Here is a 20,192-nt window from a genome sequence, read left to right on the forward strand (position 1 = left end):
TTCATGGACAAGGATGCTCTGCAAGGATATTGTGCTGGTGTGCTAGTGGCTTCATTAGTGAGATAATTATGAATGTTAAATTTCGTAAACATTTCTCTACATGACATTGTAGCCTTTTAGTGAGTTTTGGCTGGCTGAATAATGGCTATGACAACTATTCAAATAAGATCGTTTTCAAAATATTTTCTTGCAAAAAGAATATCAGAATGGCAGCTAACCTACATGTATGTCATTAACTTCTTATTTAGTGAAGGCAACTATTTATGCTAACATAACTAGCCAATAAACAAAAAAAAACAATTTTAACTATTTCTTGGTTTAATTCTAAGGTCACTGGAAGGACACACCAGGCCCTTTGTTGTAGAAGTCAGTAGGACACATTAGAATGCTTAGCCCGATGTTCAGTTGTTGTACGAGTCTTTGCTACCTTTTTTGTAATAAACATGAGACATTCTGTGAAGGCGGTCTGTATAACTGATCCATGCTGACATTTATGAATTAGAAAGTTAGCTTCTGAAATGCAAACACTCCACAGGGCACCATTTTAGAATTGCGACGTACAATGTTGTTAACTACCAATGAATACAGGAACAGACAGCTTTCTTTGCTGCTAATCATATAAGTGTAGAAAATTTATTTTTTCCTGTAAGTGAAAAACGAAGGGCAAATACTTTATATGGGTGAGCAGAAAAAAATGATTCTACGTATTTTTAAGTAAATTGTTTACTATTATATAATATTATATAGTTTAATATTATAAATACAGACAACTGTATTGCATTGTTTTGGAGTTTGAGAGTTATGCGACCGTAAAGTACAGTAAATAGTAAAAACATATTCTAGGTTCATCAACTCGCAACAATGATATGTACACTCTGTTACATGACCTTGACCTTTGAGATTCATATGGTTTGCTGGACCTTAAATTCTTTACTAAAATTACTAATAAGTTTGAATCATGTCACTGTTATCATTATTACATTGTTTTAGCTATGATATGGTCACAATCCTTTTTGGTTCTTGACATGAAAAGCAAAACCTGGCTTTCAAAACTGCCCTACTACTAGAGAGCCTTTGCAGAAATGGTGTGCAACTTTGCTATCATACCCTAGGAAAGTTAATGGTATAGGTGTTTAATCGCGGTAAATTTTAAAAACACTCTCACCGAACCAGACAATAACTTATGCTTTATGAAACAAAGAACATTCCTGCTGCTTTGTAAAGGATATTGTTGCTCTTAGTTGACATATTCATTGCCTGCTTTTTAATTGCAACACATTGAGGGGAGCATCAGGCACTCTCCCGCAAAAGCTGATATTGGAAACAAAATGATGGCTATGAGGCCTTATGCTTGTGTTTACTTTTTAGAGTCTTTACACAGCAAACTCGCTAAGTGCTATAGACAAGATTACTAATAATACTGTAGATAATATTATTTTAAGGTAATTCATAGTTTTAAGCAAATTGGTGTTCAGAGACTTTTAGTGCAAAGGTTGGGATGTTTTCAAAAACAACAGAGTTTAGGTACTTCGTCATCAACACTTAAAATTTTTACATAAAAATAAATTCTCGGGAAATATAATAAACAGATTGGGTCAGCCTTCAAACTTAAAATCTTTTGTTGAAAATGAATATTTTGGCAACCTTTTAGTTAAATCTAAACCTGAATATATTTAGCACAAAAAATTTAGTACGAGTCGTTTATTGCAACATTTTATTCAGGAGCTTATATTTATTACTGATAAACACCTCTCTTTGCCTGTCTGTTACAGTATGCTGATGACAAACACCTCTCATTGAGTGTCAGTTAGAGTATGCTGGCGCCAAACACCTCTCATTGAGTGTCAGCTAGAGTATGCTGGTGACAAACACTTCTCATTGAGTGTCAACTACAATGTGCTGGTAGACACCTTCCTGTATAAGAAAATTGGGGCCTTTGACTTTTATGAAAAATAGTGATAGATTTATGTGGTCTTACTTAATCATTCACAAAAATCTTGGCTATTGATTGAGATTTTATATATTTTCTTTAATTAATTTTGACTTGTCCAAAAAGCAGTTACTTAAACTTGAGAGGATAAATACATCTACTAGTTATGAGTTTAAAAACCGTAAATTTATCTCTTTTGTTCCTTGCAATAAATATTTCACATGATGAGCCGATGCAGCCCAAATAGTACCAGTCTACAAACAACTTTTTAGCATTATTAATAAGCCTTCAATATCTCTGCCCACAAATTCTAAAGGTACAATTCTAAAGGAGTGAGAATAAAAATATACAATGTTTTGTGTATTTCACAGAGGTTAACTGCAATTCTGCTGCTAGCATTGTTTCTCTAATTATTTTTATGTAATACAACAAGTTTTGGTAGTTTATGACAAGACAGGACAAGGTGGATTTTGAAAAAGTAGGAAATATGAGTAGATATCAATCAGGATTTTCTAGCAATTTTTTGTTACCAACATTAGTTGCCGTAATGATGTGTACAAACAGAACTGCTCAAAACAGCCTACTAACATGCAAGTAAGAGACAGCAATCTGATTAAAACAACAGTGATAGAGAAATACTGATACTTTCTGATAAAATATAGTAAAATTTTGTATAAGTTCATTTTTGATTTGCTGCCAGCAACTAAAGACTAGTTCACACTGTATGTCAGCATTGTCCTTTTGGCATTCATCATTGACTCTGCGCACAGGGACCTATAGCATTGACAAGGCTATGAGGTTAAGCGGGAAAGTTTGCAGTCGTCAAACTTTCCCAATGCTTTTCCGAGCATCGCCTGTGCAATGTGAACCATTTCAGCGATAGCATGAAGTGATTTATTTCCGTTTATGATAGTTGCTGCAGGTCTAGTATTTGATTTGAGCACGCAAAAACAAAAAGGTTTCTTCACAAAAAATTAAAAGGGAAAATGAGAACACCTAATCACGGAGTATTTACTGATGCAAAAGGGGTTGAGTTTGGGATATCTTTCATAACTTATTTTATGACAACTGCTAGACTAGCGTGTCATCATTTTGTGACAGCATCATATAATTAGAACACTATGGCTGTTGCAAAGGCGGATGGGTTAGTGATGGTGTGAACATTATTAGTATCTACGATCACCGAAGTATTGAGACATCAACATCGAGATACCAGATATAGTGTGAACAACCTTTAGTCACAGAGTTCACGGTAAAAGACTGGTGGTAGCATGCTAGTTAACTGTATCAACATTGCTGTTGTTCTGTCATAATGTTACTGCCCGCATAAAAGTCTAATGCATTGAATTGATTTTTAACAATAACAGTAGCAGCGTATAATGTGATGCCAGGCAGCTAATGAGTTATTCGAGGAAGGTTTGTCATGGCTCAAAGGCTCTGTATCTCAACACTACTGTGCTGCCTTCTGCTTTGGAGATGGGCAGCGGCAACCAAACCGAATATTGTCTATATTATGGCAGACGACTTAGGTGAGTTGGTGTTTTCTATTAGTAAAAAGGCAGCAGGTGTCAAGCTTCATGGCGTAGTGAAACTTCTTAGATAGCAAGCTACTTAACGAAAAGCTTTAGGAAAACATACATATAATTATATAATTACTACATAGTTCATCTGACTATAACTATTTAAATAGATGTTTAAGAAATTTTTAGACAGGATTATACAACTCAAAACTTAAAAGCTTTGTGCGCCATGCCATGATCCATGAAGCTTACAAAGTTTTACACAATTCCTTAGGCTCTTCATCATGTGTGTTTGTAAACAGTATTTATGTCAATAAATAAAATTATTTTTATATCATGTTTTGTTACTTCTAGTTTTGGGTTTTCAAGAATATTCAAAAGAGTTACACTTAAGCACTCAACTAGAATATATATGCTCATGTATTCTGTTATCCACCCCAGTGTTAACATTGCTCGAGATTTGGCTCTACATTCTAGTATCCTGCCACATATTTTCTTGGTTAATTATTATTATGACAAAAGACTAAAAGTTTTTGTCAAAAAACAATATAGAAAGTTTCTTAATTTTTTTGCAAAGGCAGCAGAAATTTCAAGATAGCCGGTAAATGGAAGTTTCTTTTGCAGCAATTAATGACATCCACCTTAGTTCTCTTCAGTTTTGTTCAAAATTTAAGTCTTTTAAAAATATTTGTTTTAATAGACTGTTAACTCTATTTCTAGGTTGGAATGATGTTGGATTCCACAACTCAAAAGTTAAGACACCCAACATAGATGCTTTACTGAAGGCAGGAATAGGCCTAACTAGTAACTATGCAGCTCCTGTCTGCTCCGCGTGAGTCTCTCTCCTCATGCTAATTGTCTAGCTAATCATCATCGTCCGCAGGCTGAAGTGGATTAACCCGTCTATTACTCATACAGCAAACTATAAACAGATAAATTGATTTTTAGTACATGTAGATGCTAACATAACTGTTGCAGAGCCGCTGCTGTCAGCATCTCTTAGTTTGTGCTAACTAGTACAGACTCGTAATACATATCCATGTTTATAATGATAAAATGGCTTATATATCTAACACAAGTTAAGCGAATAAAGCATCTTTTCTTGTTGGTGCATTATTTTAATTACCAATTTAACCAGCCATTTCAATGACTAAGCAATGAAATGCACACAAAAAATACCAACGCAACTCTATGAATCTATTGTTTAACTTTATGAATCTATTGTTTAAAAACGAATTTGAATCTGTTGTCTACGTAATTTCTAAATAAACGACATTTTTTGTGAGTTTGTTATATCAGTTTCGCTGTTTCTATTTACTTGTTTTTACATATAATATAGTACTTTATTGGCAATAATTTCATTTCACAAATAGAAATGTTTTTCAAATTAGGCCACACAACAATAGTAAAACAGAACAAAAAAAAGGGAAAAAAGCAACAGTTAGCCATTAAAATTGAATAAATAGTCTGACAAATAGTGTTTAAAATGCCTTTCTCTGCTAAGAGAACGGATATTTGGTGGAAGATTGTTAAAGCAGCTGGCAATGACATTTTCAAAATGATTGTTAGTGATTGTTTGCAATTTGTTCACATCACGTAAGTTGAAATGAGTTGAGAACCTGTAATTGTCGTGTAAAAAAAACACGAGAACACAAACCATGAAAAATCTTGAAACATTGAATTGAAGTAAAATAAATATTTAGCATAGGCAGAGTAAGAAGACGCAGATCTCTTTGGTCAGCATACATAATCTCTTTGGTCAGCATACTCGCTAACGGCCGTAGATTCTTGACTTTGCTAGTTGGTAAACACAGATGCTGGTAGGTATATGTCGCATCTTGTAAGGCTTTGCCTATGGTTATTATTTGTTGTCATAGCAAAAGCAGGTATTATCAAAAATTAGCTTCAGTCCTTGCTATCCTCCTTTAATACAGGTTAAGGTACGGCTTTAGCTTCATACTGCATTACATTACTTCTAGAATGACCATTAGGCAAAGTTTTAAGATAGATTAAAAAATGTAAAGGAAAATCTTTTTGACCCATTCATTTGTAAAAAGATAATTAACAATTTAAAGAATATTCGTGTACATGTATTACAGATTATGAAAGAAATTAAGAATTGTGTTCTCTTTTATATTATGATTTTCATATGAGAAAAGATAAGATAACTCGTTGTATGCAAGCCCTGCATATTATCCCTTGGAATGTTTATGAACAGGCTGCAAACTTTACTGATGGCTGGCAATTAAGCTGCCGCATGCCAGAGCAATCTTAGTTTGTTTGATTTGATTATTGGTAATATCAAAGTAGGTGATGCAACGCTAACTCTCTGAATTACTTTATGATATTGTTATAGAGAACCTGTTAACCATCAGTTAATAATTGGATGAACATGACTGGCATCGATTAGTTTTCTGCCAGTGCAAACACAAGTAATACATCTGCTCCAATATCAGCTACTCTTTAATCTGTATCATTATAGCATCTGCTGTCTCTAGCTTCTCCAATCTTCTTCTTTTAGCATATTCCCTATTCTATACAAACATAGTTGTTCCTCTCGTACTAACATTAATTTAAAACAATTTATTTTAGACAAAGAAGATATTCTGAATTATATTATGATTTTAGTGGCACAATCATATGTTTTAGCACTTTGATAAATTTTTTGTAAAATATTTTTCGTGTTTTTTCCAAATTAAAATTAATATGCAGATAGTGAACAGTAATGTGTTTATGCACTATTTGACAATAGCCTTGCTTCTTTTACAAACAAAATATTTTTGTGATTTGATAGGCTGGTGGTAAAAACTACCTATTTTGTTGCCATTATTGCTTTACTGTATTTGATGAAAGCTTCAGGGTAAGCTCGAGTTTTATACCACTTACAATTAAATTGTATTTACCAAAACAAGAAAAGGAAGAAACATTCAAGTTCAAATAATTTGCACAATTTTTATCTACTACTAGAAATTCCACTGTCATACAGCCCAGGACCAAAGTGATAATTGAAAAAAGAAAGGGTACTGATGGTTGAAAAATGCAATATTAGCAGTCAAATAGGATAACTGCAATGGTAGCTGTAATGTACTGGGTGTGGGTGTTATTATATACAACAAATAGCAATAATGAAAGGAAAAGATTATATGTTTATATCTCTCCTTCTGCAAAAAGAGAATTGCAATATCGGCCAATATTAAAAGTAAAATGCACTGATATAGATTTTTAGAAAATCTGTACTACGTAGCCATTGTTCTGTAGTCATCCAAACCTATATTTAATTATTGTAATAATCTCATTAGAACCATTAGAAAAAATATCATCGTCTTGCCCTTTACTTAAACTGCGTTAGATTTTTAGAAAATCTGTACTACGTAGTCATTGTTCTGTAGTCATCCAAACTTATAATTAATTATTGTAATAATCTCATAAGAACTGTTAAAAAATATCATCGTCATTTCCTTCACTTATACTTCGTTGGACATCAGTTAGAATACGAAAGTACAGTACTCAAATGTGTCGGCAAATGAAATTGAAAAAAATTGAAATCAGCAAGAATGAAACGATTTCTGTACTCCTATGTTAATTGCCGAAACCTTCGGTAATTCGACAATGCTATAGACTGGTGAAAAGTGCACGGTTTTTTCGTGAAATGCGCAAGACTATCGTTCTATTCTCTGTCGCTCGGCGTTTCAATTTCCGGTCTTAACTTTTATTAAACCAAGCTTTTCAAGCGTTTTGTGACGATTTTCGTCCTAATAAATCTGTCTATTTATGTATAATCCGATCAGATGGGTTAGTTTTAGAAATTTGCAGTAACCTTTCAAAGGCTTGGTAACATATTTAAATAGGTTTATATGCGTTTTGTATCATTGCTATACTTAAACGACTTTACTGAAAAATAGTTTAATTTGTCGATAGGATTTCGTTGCTAGGGTTTGGTGACAGCCGTTAACGGATAATTTTTCAGGAGTTGTGTGCACATGTGCATTAATCATAAATCTCCCAATCAATCGCTTCACTCTTGTTTGGTCGTGGGACTAGGAAAACATGTCTCAGGCTTTTTTAAAAGCGCTTGTTTTCCATGCCACTATTCGCATTCTTTACTAGAAGCTGCTAATATTCAACTCTAGAAATTAAAGTACATGTATTGCCATGTCGTTGTTAGCATTCTTGATCAAAACAGTAAATAAAGAAGACTATGATGCAGATGTAGAGTTTACTAAGCACCCAGTCTGAACTGTCCACATATATGTATATAAAATGTATAGATATAACACTTACTTGACAGATAAACTTTAATAAATTGTTGTTCGGCTAAAATTATTAAATGACTTTAAAAATGACATTGATATTAATAGACTTTTGCAGAGTTAGTTCTATTATATATTTGCACTATTTAGTACTAAGTAGTTATTATTTTATATGATATCACAAAAGCAATAAACAAAAATTGTGTAACGATGTGTATGCAGTTCCCTTAAAATTGATTATGGTGTCTGCTTGGCTTTTTGCAAGCAGCAACTGCTTGTTTCTATGAGCAGGAAGCTTGTTTCTATGTACAAGCATTGTCTTCATAACCTTAATTGGACCTGTCCAAGATCAGTGGCAGCCGGACTTTAAATACTAAAGACAAGCCCAGTTGTGAAAAGATGCACTTTCACAAAACTTTAGTAGGTATCGGTGCTTTTTATCATTTGTGATTGTTTTTGTTGTTTGAGATTATCTGATTGTCAGAATTGTTTGATTGTTTCCGAAAGAAAATCAAGTAAACCTAATAGCGGTTCAACCACTCTGCAAAAGAGCGTACTGAAACGACGTCATTAGCTGCTACCATCGCTATCGGGGATTGCATTCCAGTTGCAGCGTTACGTGTCTCTATTCTGTTGGTCTCTTTGCAACTATAGATGTCATAATCACTCTTTTGATTGATCTTACCTATAGAGTTATCTTCCCCCGGAGAAGATAACTCTATGATTTGACCATTTTAATTCTGATCAATTTTTGTCTATTTTAATCTTGAAACATCCTGGCAGTCAGATCATCTCAAACAGAAAAACAATTGCAAATGATAGAAAAATATTGATACTTTCTAATAAGATCTACTAAAATTTTGTGCAAGTTCATCTTTGAGGCACGATGCCCTTTTAGTCACTACTGTTGTAGTCTTGTCTAGCAACTTCTAGCTACTCTGTTGATAAGAGGACCATCCACGCTGCCTATATTTCCTCGCTAGTACAGCAGATTAGTATTATAATTTACAAATGACATTCCATTTACTGCAGCTAAAAATCTTTAATTTTCTGCGTGTTGTATTTTAGTGCTGATTGTTGGATACAACGCCCTTTCTTGGTGATGTTGCTGCATCATCCCAATGGCGAAATATTTATTTGGCTGTTAAACACTATAGACTAGTAGTATGTACCACTTACCCGTACTATTAACTTACTATATTTAGATCACGGGCAGCACTGCTGACAGGAAAATATCCTTCACATACTGGATTTCAGGTAAGAGCCCCAACCAATAAATAAACCTTGCTAAATAAATGTTGCCCTTTATCACATTTTTTCTGCCAAGATCAAGTGAAAGGTGCAATTGAGAAGCAAACTTTAAAACTTACAAAAATATTTAGAAGTTTCTTTTGACTCGGACTCTATGGAAAAAATCTTTTAAAATTCTAAAATGATCAGGGATGGTGAGCTTATTAATAACAACTGAGACCCACTTGTGACCAAAAACAGTTATTAAGTTAAACTCACAAGTATAAATTTATCGCTATAGCTGGACATACGGATGACAGACCAACAAACACTTAGATTAATATATATACTATCTGGATATCCTGCATTGCCCGGGTATTAAAAATCAGCTTATAAACAATAAAAGGTAATGTAGTTGCCCGCCTCTTGCTAGTAGCCTGGCACATTACCAATGGGTAATTTGAGTAAGCTTACTAATAAGAGTTATCACTCTCTATGACGTTACGCCATCATGCTGCGTCGTAACGGGGAGCGGTAGCGTATTTTCTTTCATATAGCGACATAAATCACCTATAGTTAGACAAACACAATGACAGACAGACTAACTTTGAGAAATATATATACAAGATATAAAGAGATAATATAACTTAATAATATTAACTTGCTAATCTGCCTGGCTTTACATTGAGTAGCTGCAACAATGGTAAGAAAGTAAAAATGTAGAGACCTAAATGATGATTCCTCTTCATATTAAAACAGGAAAAAGGAAAAGGTTGATTAGTTATTCGCAAGCCGACAACAAGCAAGACATGTCTGTAGGAGTTATCTACTCCTTGTCCAATAACAGAAACTTACAAAGTAAGAATGCCAACCAGAAAAGTATTCGACATAATTACAAATATACAAACACTTTTTTCAGCATGCTGTGTTCCCGTCCCAAGCTCCTTCATGCCTTCCACTGGAACACAAGCTATTACCAACGTATATGAAGGAGGAAGGATATGTGACCAAGATGCTTGGCAAGTAAGTGACCAGAGATTGTGGGTTATATGTACATGCCATGGATCAAGCCATATATAAAATGGAGCTTGTTTTATAGTAGGTGAAGTTTGCTCCATTTTTCGTTTGTGTTTGTGACCAGAGGATTTGAGATAATGTTCAACGTGACAGCTTATATATATATACTTATTACTTTTATAATACTCTTAATTCTATGTTTTTAGAAATAAACAGAAATATAATATAGAATACATAAAATATATAGAAGATATAGGAGAAATATAAGTTTATAAAATGCATATAGCCAGGTAAAAGAGTAAGTCTATAGAATTACAGAGCTGCAGACTTATTAATAAACCACTTGTAGAGCTTTTCTTTTATGCAAAACACTGTGTTTTACATAGAAGAAAAACTCTACAAGTGGTCATAAAACAAGACATACGATAATCTAAAATAAACATCATTTATGTTTAGATGGCATTTGGGATACTGTACAAAAGAATGTCTCCCTACAAACAGAGGCTGGGATGAGTTTAGAGGAGTTCTGGGAGGTGAAAGTGACTACTACAACTGGGGTATAGTACATTACATCTAACCAGAAGCTACTCTTCAAATTATCCAACAAACATCTCCTGAAGCATTGAAAATCTGAATAATGTTCTTGTAGCGCATAGCATTAAAGCTGAAAATTCTAGGATGTTCTACTCTCCAATATTAACAGTAGTTGGATTTGTCTTTCTTGTATATATATTTGCCTTAGTAATTAATATAAGTAGCCCATGCTGAATTTTGCAATGCTGCTAAAAAGTAGATTTGCTATATGATTTTTGCTAAAAAAATATTTTTGTAGACTGCCCATTTGTTATAGTTTAATGTTGTGTCACACTTAAGGGTCTGCTAGCGCCAGCCTATATATATGTAGAATATTTACCGCCTGTTGTTACTTGACCTTCAGCAATACTTTACCCCTGACATAACCTCTATTAGTCAACTCAGAATAAACAGAAAACACTGTCTAGATTCTAGAATCTAAATGGATAATGCCACTGCATAGAAACTAGATAGCTTCATGCTGTGGCATCCCAGTGAAAACTTGAAAATACTGGAACAGGTGGCATAATCAAAGTATGTAACATGAACTGCTTGTCTCAAGGTAAATGTGTGAGGTTAACTGCATAATCCTACAGAAGCATTCTTGGATGCATTATTTCAAATAATTGGACAGTTGCATCTGCTGGACATCTTGCTAATATGTAGCTGGTATTTAGTGGCTGTTAGCTGGAGAGATTCTTTCTAGCATCTAGGAAAGTAGTGTTCCACTAGAAAGGAAGTTTCTTACCTACAAACTCTACAAAAATAAACATTCAAGATTAACTTTAATTCCCAAATAATAGCAATGAACTCGTAGTAATACAAAAAGTAAAACGTTTTCAATAATGCAAGTTATGCATAAAGTTTTAGCAGCCCGTGCTAAGCTTTTATAGTGTAACATGTCCTTTATAGAAGAGAGAAGGGATGGTTTCAGTTACTCTATTGTAAGCCTTCAGCATAATTGTACAGTCAGTTGAAATATAAGGTTTTAAATAATTTGAACCTAATTGAAAAGCCAAATATCTTCACCCCTACATAGTGCTTGTTTTACTCCAATAACAGCAAACGAATTTCGAGAAATACTAGCTTATTGTGATTCTGGCATTATGTACAGGTGTTGTCTGATATTTTATAGAAGAAAACAATGTGGTGCTAAAATACATCAATGAGACTGTCAATATCCCAAGGAAAGTTGATCCGGTTCACATGTCGGTAAGCAATAGTTTTGGTGCTCGATACTATTTTTTTAATTGGTTGTAAAAAGTGAAAAAGACAATAAAATATATTGTTTACACTTGCAGATTCAAGATAAAAATGATGTGGTAGACATGATATCAGCCCACAAAGGTAATTCCGATCCATTCTTCATGATGGTTTCTCCCACTGCTCCACATTCTCCAATGCAGGTAGTTGCTTTAGCCTCTCCAATCCCAAACGTCTTTACCGCACTCTTGTTTGACACTTGAAGCAGGTGCTTATCAGTTGGTTTACATTATTACAATTTATTAGTTAGTAGCTTTTGGCAAGCAAAAACAAGTCAGTATCTTTTGGTACAAAAATAAAAGCTCGAGAAAAGCTTAAAGACTTGATTATAATGGTTTTACATTTTAATTTAGTGCCAAAAACCAAAGTATTCATTTGAAAATTGTTTTAAAACATAGAAAAGTTACATATGAAGCAATATATATCTACTTACTTATCTACTGTTCTGGTAGTGAAGTGTGCGTACTTCCTTTCTATAAGCAGGAGGATAATTGTTGACTAAAACATTTTAGGTTACGGATGACATGTACAATGTCAATGCTGACTTAGGGCTGGACCCAAATGATCCCGATGAGGATGCCAGAAGAAAATACTTAGGTAGGTACGATTTAGTTTCCATTTAATGCTGTTTTATTTGTTGAGTGATATACAGGTCTTTGTTGGTGATTTTGCAGGCAAAACCCTGATTGGATAATCAATAAAGTAAAAAATTATTTTACAAATGACTATATTAAACAGAGAGGCTTTGTAGCAGTATTGTTTTATACAAAGTAATGGGCACCATCCAAAACATTAAGTTGGCCCGCCTTTAATCACGACGCATTTATTTTATTTCATTTATGTACTTTTCAGTCATCATCAGTTTTTATGAGCACATATACAGACATTTTATTTCTCTTACTGAGACAAAATCCACACACTTACTTACTCTTGCTTACTTACTGAGTTTAATTAATGAATGTAATAAAATACTGTTTTATGCACTACTATAAATAATATTGCCACGCTCATGTTTATTATATTGATGAATTCCAAGTTTTGCGATACTCAGAGATATCTTATATAAAATTAATGGAAAAATGTGGTGGCTGCGGGTATATTATAACAATATGACCAAAAAAATTTTCAGTAGGACCAAAATAACCCTCTACTACTCCGCATGAGTAGTAAGATGTTATTTTGATGATCCTACTTAAAATTCAAAAGGCTCACTGATGATCACCCTGATTGCACTATTTGAACTTGCCACGCACATATTTTCATTTTCATCTGTATATGTCCGATTCCATAGCCACTAATTTTGTTGGCCTTCTGATGCTATTGAAGTTCCCCAACTGAAAGTTATAGCAACTTTACAGCTTTTAAATAATAAACATATTTCTTTATTGTTGTTAGTTAAATTACGTACAATAGTTTAGGTCTACAGCTTGAATTAATATTTATTTTATTATTGTAAAACATAAGTTTGAGATAGTTAAATATTTATTTTATTAATATTTATTTCTGTTACATATAGCTGTCAAAAATTTTTATTTTTTATCATCTCAAACAATTCTCATTTACACTATACTCTGCCAATTCCTGCTGAGAACTACTTTTTCAACAACCAACAGTACCCTTTCTTTTTTCCATTATTACTTTGGTCGTGGGCTGTATGACAGTGGAATTTCTAGTTTACTATATAATTTGAGACCACAAACACTTATTGATGCTATCCACATTGCTACCCACAATTTTATACCCAACCAACTCTACAAGCAAATTGAAAAGACCTGTAGATGAAAACCATGTGAGACACGCCGCAACCTGATTTTATTTGAATGTTACGTTAAGTTGTCTTCTCATCACGCCATTTAAACAGTACAATTTTTTCTCTTTCTATACTTTTTAGACCACCTGCTTCACATCCATTGCTTTGATTATTTGAGCCCTTACTTGCTTTTTACAATTCACCAGGACTTAGCTATTTGTCTCTCTTTTTCATCTTCAGAGATAAGCAAGCAACCTTTTGGAACTCACTAAGAAAACAAAGATGATTCAGTATCTCATAGCAGCCTCAGCTACTGTAGCTTTCATCGCATCACCTCTTTGCCTACCTCACAAGTTGGGCTCTTTTCAGAGCTACCAGACCCACAAGAAGAATTTGCATTCAACTAATTCTAAGCTAGTTTATAGCAAATACACTTAAATATGCCATAACAACATTCTTATCTGCAAGAATAAAAGTTTTTATCCTTACAATCTTACAAATTTATAAGATTCTGAGTGAGATCTGACTTTGGTTCAAATGAAATGAAAAACTAACTGAAGTTCTTAATTCAACTTTTAATAATTATCATATCTGCTTTTGGGCGAACATCATTTTGAAAATGATTTTTATGTAAAAATCCTGCCTTGCAGTAAAGGCTGTCACTACAACCTGCAAGATATGCAACCTAAAAAAAAGACAGAATTCACATGCTTAAAAAAATTAAATTAATTTTTAACTTTCTATGCCCCTCCATTGAATCACAATGTATAACTTCTCATGTAGGGCTTGTCTCAGCTTTGGATGACATTGTCAAAGCCACTGTAGAAGCTCTGAAAGATGCTGGCCTTCTGTCAAATACAGTGATAATTTTCCAATCAGACGTGAGTTATATTAATTTTTACAAACAAGAAAATACATGTATACATATTTATCATTAGGGAAGCAATGATGGTTGGTTTGCTCCAAAATGTATCTTTATATTTTGTAATCATTAGCGATTTGTATTCAAAAATCACAAATGCAAAACACTGAGAAAGCACTGGCTAGCACTGTCACATGTCACTTAAATAGAATTGTATCACTAGGGACATGGAGTAGAAAATTCCGTGATTAGTCTTACAAATCATTTCATTTATTCTTAATCAAACGACAATATTTACACTCAATCTTTACAAATCGGTTAGTGGTAATAGTTAGTAGCGGCCACTCATTTTACACTTCTAAACGATTTGTCCAATTTTCTAAAAAATAATTAACTTCAAATGGTTTCCCGAATACAAAAAACTTTGCTAATTTTGAAGTATAGATATGATGCACTGCTATACTAATTTTTTTTAATTAAACAATTGAAAGCAAATAAAAAAGAGCAGAACCGACTGCCTAGCAATATACAATGATTATTAAAACTAGTTAAATGGTATATTTTATATTGTGTCTTACTTTTATTTAATTTTATGAAGAATGGAGGGTCGAGTCTACGAGGAGGCCACGGTGAGTGCTACGGAAACAACTATCCTCTCAGAAATGGCAAGGCAACTCCATACGAAGGAGGTATCAAAGTCCCCACTATCTATGTTGACCCGAGGCTGCCTGACCACACCCGTGGCACCACCCGAAACTTTCTGATGCACATCACCGATTGGTTGCCAACTTTTCTTAGTCTGGCAAGTGGTGCAACTCCAAAAGGTCAGTGAATCAACACAAAGAGTTTGGTTGTTAATACTTTGATGTAGCCAATAAATTAGCAAAACAAATACTTCAATATTTGTTTTGCCACCGTATCATGCGATCTATGCGATCCTGCGATCTATTTCTGTATATAACCAAAATATAAGGCACACTATATTATAAGATGAATTTTAAAACATACATTAAAAAGCAAAAAAAGTAAAAAAGTGAACTACCTGTGAGTTAACTTTTATTTGATAAAATACTCACTCTTTTTCCACTAAACACTCAAAGTTTTCATCCTTGTTATCTGAATTAAACAGTTGATCTATTTCACTCTCCAACATCCCAGGTTCCTCTCATCATTGCCATAGACTTGTCGGCCAGTTGTTGTTCAACATTGATGCTGACTTTTATGAATGCTCAAGCAATAGAAGCTGGTTTTATCTTAACCCAAGCATCCAGAATCTACCCGCATATGGTGGCATAACTTAAATGTCTCACAGCCGCTCGATTGTCATTTTTTGCCACATATTTGATAGCCTGCAGTTTCAACTTAACTTCTTAATTGGCTGTTATTTTAATGATGCCATTTTAGCAGGTTTCATAAACATATAAACTGCAATTAGCAAAAACCTCTGCTGCAAGTTTAGCTGTAGTTTTAATTGTGTTAGCGGGGGTCTGCAGAGTGATGACTGTAACTCACTCACCAAAAGCATGTCACAGATATTAGAACTCAGTTCATATTAAATGGTGCAATGTCGATTTTCTAAAAAAGTTTTAGGCTATTATACGCACCTTCTAGTACGAGAAATACAATAACTCGTTGATGAAGCAAGTTTTTAAGCATAGAGTTCATATGCAGAGTGGTTGTTACCCTCTAAAAAAAAACAAACAGGAGTAGACAACTCTGCAAACAAATGTCATGAAAATTACCCTTTTTGGTTAGATTGCTCATTGATCTCTAAATAGAAGCTACAGTGGCTTCATTCACAAAGTTTGCTGATTTGCACCTTCATATCAGTCAATTATTTCAGAGAGCATCATTCAACTCAAAATAGATCAAAGAGCTTTTTCCAGTTTTTTATTAGTTTTTCAACAATTTATCTATACATAAGTGAGTGAGCACAATCATTTCAATATTGTTAATAATATAAAAATGTAAATGTTTTATTATATTTGTAGATAAAGAAATTAAATAAATTTTACCTTTAGCTAACTTCAATCAAAGACCTCTCAAGCTATGAGAGCTTTAGAGCTATCGTTTAGTCTGGTTATCACTGAAGCACAAAAGAGAGCAAACATTTTGTATTTCATTATTACTAGCCAGGGACTAGCATAATGGCTAGATAAGAGTGTGAAACAGCATGGTTTTTCAACTAGACCAATATATGTAAACTATAAAAAAGTAACAAATTTTATTCGCCGTAATTGGAAAATGATTCTTATTTTTTTCGACACGTTTCAACTGTCAAAAAATAGTATTCATAAACGAAATTTTACTCCTGTAAAAAATCTAAAGGCACTTGCAATGATCTCTAAAGCCAATAGCAGTGATCATTAGCAATTTGTTTATCTATATCTATAAATAATATAGATTCCTTACTTTACTCCACAGGAATCGATGGATTATCGCAGATATCTAACCTTGGAGAGTCATATCAGACAACTGATAAATACACAGTCAGAGATAGGTTTTTAGTCACTTTGGACACCCTCAGCATGATCAAACCTATCTATAAGTGCACAGACAGAGACGGGGCATACAGGTAAAATAACTAATGCTCACTCTTATTCTATATAATCTGTACAGCTATAGTCACACTAGATATATTGCTAGTTGCTTATTTCAAACTATATTATTTGAATAACTATTGGAAAAAACTGGGTGAACCTAAAAAAGTCTGTCGAAGTTGTACAAAGTTGATCTTTTGCGTAATTTTTAGTTGGGCAGTCTCGAAGCTTGCTGGTGTCAAGGCTGCCCAACCTTGAAGGTATTGAAGGCTGCCCTTCAATACCTTCTGAGCATGCTAACAGAAATTTCTGAAACTCTTCTGAGGTAGCTATGTGGCTGCTGCAGCCTAAATGTTAGTGCTGTTATGTCTCTAGGCTTGTCCCTCCTAACCTCTCTACTTACTTATTGCGGAGGTGATTCTGTGGAGTTCAAATCTGCGCTTTGAGATGGCCAACCAAGCATTGCTTTATTATAATCAGTAACCCGTTTCTTCAAAAAGGAAGAAAAGGGTTTTTCCCGACGTTTCTTTTCGGCATGATATCAAGGTGCAATACTGTCTTAGCTCAACCAACCAGGCATTCCAAGAGTCCTTGGCAAGCATTTCTTTTCTAAAACACTGATATTTGTCAGCATTCATCATGATATCATTACCAACTATGATATCAACACTGATCATGCGGTCAACACCTTCAGCTGAAATGCAGCTCATTATTACTGCCCAATTACTGATGTAGGCTGCTGAACTATTGGCAGGAAGCGTTGGAGACGATCTTGGAAGAAGCCTTTGGCATGCTCAATAAGCAAAAAGAGTTCAGATTGTTTAGCACATCATTGCTGATCTGTTTACCTGTAGATACAAAGACTGGAAACTTGTTTATGGAAAGAAATCTGTTGTAACCGGGGATGAGAATTCTCCAGACATGTACAGAAAGCCTGAAGAATCTCCTGAGCTTCCAACTCTTACGGGTGACTCCTGTGTTATTGGAGAAGGTCTGAATAAAGAAGTCAGATGTCTCTTCAATATCAAAGGTTTGACTAAAGCTGAAGTTGGTCTGTTCTTTAAACACATGGTTTCTAAAGAAGTTTCTAAAGAGTATCAGATAAGAAGAACAATTTTAGTAACATATACTAATAGTAATGGTACAACATTGAGTAATTCTATGAGTAATTCCATGAGTAATTCTATGAGTAATTCTATGAGTAATTCTATGAGTAATTCTATGAGTAATTCTATGAGTAATTATATCATACTAAATGTTGAGCCGGATGACGTCTAGATTTTTCTGCAACTTGAAAAAACCAGTGGACCTTACTTTTTTAGAGTCAGTAGCTTATGCTACGCTCACTTAAACAATAAACCTTTTTGGCGGCATTTTAGTATGTATCTGAGCTATAGCCTAAATCATTCAGCTCTCATCTGCAAGAAGATTGTAATGTAACAATAAAGTTGAAGATATCTTCATCACAAAAAAGCTATTCAGATGACTTCAACTCAAACGTGTTCCATACTAGTAATTAAAACATCAAAAATATACTTTCAATCCCAATGTAGACTATATACACATGCTGCCAGCCTTATCTGTGAATAAAAGTTAGCTAGCAAACATTGATAAACTCTATTTCCACACTGTTAATCCGCTCTGAAGCTAGCACATTTACTGAAGTATTTCTACACACACAACGTGGCCTTAAAAGCTTGATGCACACGTAAAGGTCATTGATTGTGAATGGGTTTTGCACTCCTTTAAGTATGTTGGATACAAGTGGCTCCTTTATTTATCTGAAAAAGTACTCTCTGATGAATTTGTTTTCTTCTAAATTAGATGACCCAAGTGAACAGCACAACAAGTATGACAGTGAGCCAAAAATAGTCGCCCAGTTGTGGGCTATGTTGAACCAAGAGAAAACGACGATTGTTCGAGAGGTTTATGCAAGACCAGAGCCAGTATCAGAGTCCAATACAGTCAACGTAGATGGAGTCTATGTTCCCAAGATTCCTTTCTGCAATTCAGATGCTTTTCCTTTAGAGGACAACTACAAAGACTGCAAACCTGGACATGATGAGTTGTGAAACTCATAAAAAAACTTTGACAATCAGTTTATCATTGAGATAATATCTTTTTATTAACCTAGTTATACCATTATATATTATTATATTATATATTGTGGATTATAAAAATAAATGTGTGCAAAATTTGAACAGCTCTACCACTACATCAGTATGCAGTATACATCAGATGAGTGTATATCGGCTGATGTATACTCATCAGTCTTGTATACTGGTGAGGATTCAACAGCCAAAACAGTACTGTTTTGGCAGTTGCAGCTTCATCATTGCATATATATATATATATATATATACATATATATATATGTATATATATATATATATATAAATATATATATATATAAAAGAAGTAAGACTAAAGATGAGTTTTTGTTGCTAATAGTTTCATGTACAGAGTACAATCATCAGACAATAACTCATACTAAAATGACTACCCTATTGCCAATGTTAGGGCTCACATTCAAAACTGCATCATTAAAAGATTAAAATATTAAAGTCAGGGTACAAGCCTGTAGCTTACATATGAGATAGAGAGCTTCTAAAAGCTATTGTCCAAAAACATAGTTTACCGAAAAAAAAAAATTAAAATGATATGCAGAGTGTTTATGTAATACTGTCAGCTAAAAGAAATTTTCTATCATGTCTGCAGGTTGATATTATTTCCTGTCGTTTATTCAGACTACTCTTTTCAGGGTGCATAATAATGTAATATTTTTCAAGCAGGCACAAGTTGCACAGATTAGAAGTGTCAGCAGATTGCTTGACGATGTTCCATTTAATGTCATACGCAATGTTGCGATCTTTTAGCTCCCATATATGTTTGCTAAGGCTGGTTTTATTTCTCTTGTTAGTGTCATTAAATATTGCTCTGTGGTTACAGTAGCGAGCCTTAAACGCTGTTTCGCAAAGTCCAATATATGACTGGTTTTGTTGGTTAGCAACTGTAACAGTCGCTTGGTAGATGATGCTACTGGACAGGCAATGTCCTTCCAGCGGGCATTCCTCCGCTCTTCTGCAGTTACAGGTTGTTCTTGTGATGGTATCTTTATTTGCTGCACTCTTAATTAGTCGTTTATTATGACTATCTATGATGTTGCTGATATTTCCCATGCAGCTGTAGCTGAGTTTTAAGGTATTTTCATTGAATATCTTTCTGAGTGGGTGACCTTACAAAATACTTTGCGGACC

At 34.0% G+C, this 20,192-nt stretch overlaps 1 protein-coding gene across 1 annotated transcript; it reads left to right on the plus strand.

Moving 5' to 3' along the window:
* Nucleotides 1–3,354: 3,354 nt before the first annotated feature.
* LOC137386874 (arylsulfatase B-like) lies at nt 3,355–19,080 on the plus strand. Its single transcript, XM_068073063.1, has 13 exons — nt 3,355–3,459; nt 4,171–4,282; nt 8,906–8,957; nt 9,850–9,953; nt 10,404–10,504; nt 11,656–11,732; nt 11,822–11,926; nt 12,296–12,380; nt 14,317–14,414; nt 14,994–15,219; nt 16,820–16,970; nt 17,790–17,965; nt 18,760–19,080. Exons 1-13 carry the CDS (start codon nt 3,444–3,446, stop codon nt 19,005–19,007), a joined length of 1,551 nt encoding a protein of 516 aa, XP_067929164.1. The 5' UTR covers nt 3,355–3,443; the 3' UTR covers nt 19,008–19,080.
* Nucleotides 19,081–20,192: the final 1,112 nt, after the last annotated feature.

Source organism: Watersipora subatra, chromosome 2 (genome assembly GCF_963576615.1).
Source record: "Watersipora subatra chromosome 2, tzWatSuba1.1, whole genome shotgun sequence".
NCBI lineage: Eukaryota > Metazoa > Bryozoa > Gymnolaemata > Cheilostomatida > Watersiporidae > Watersipora > Watersipora subatra.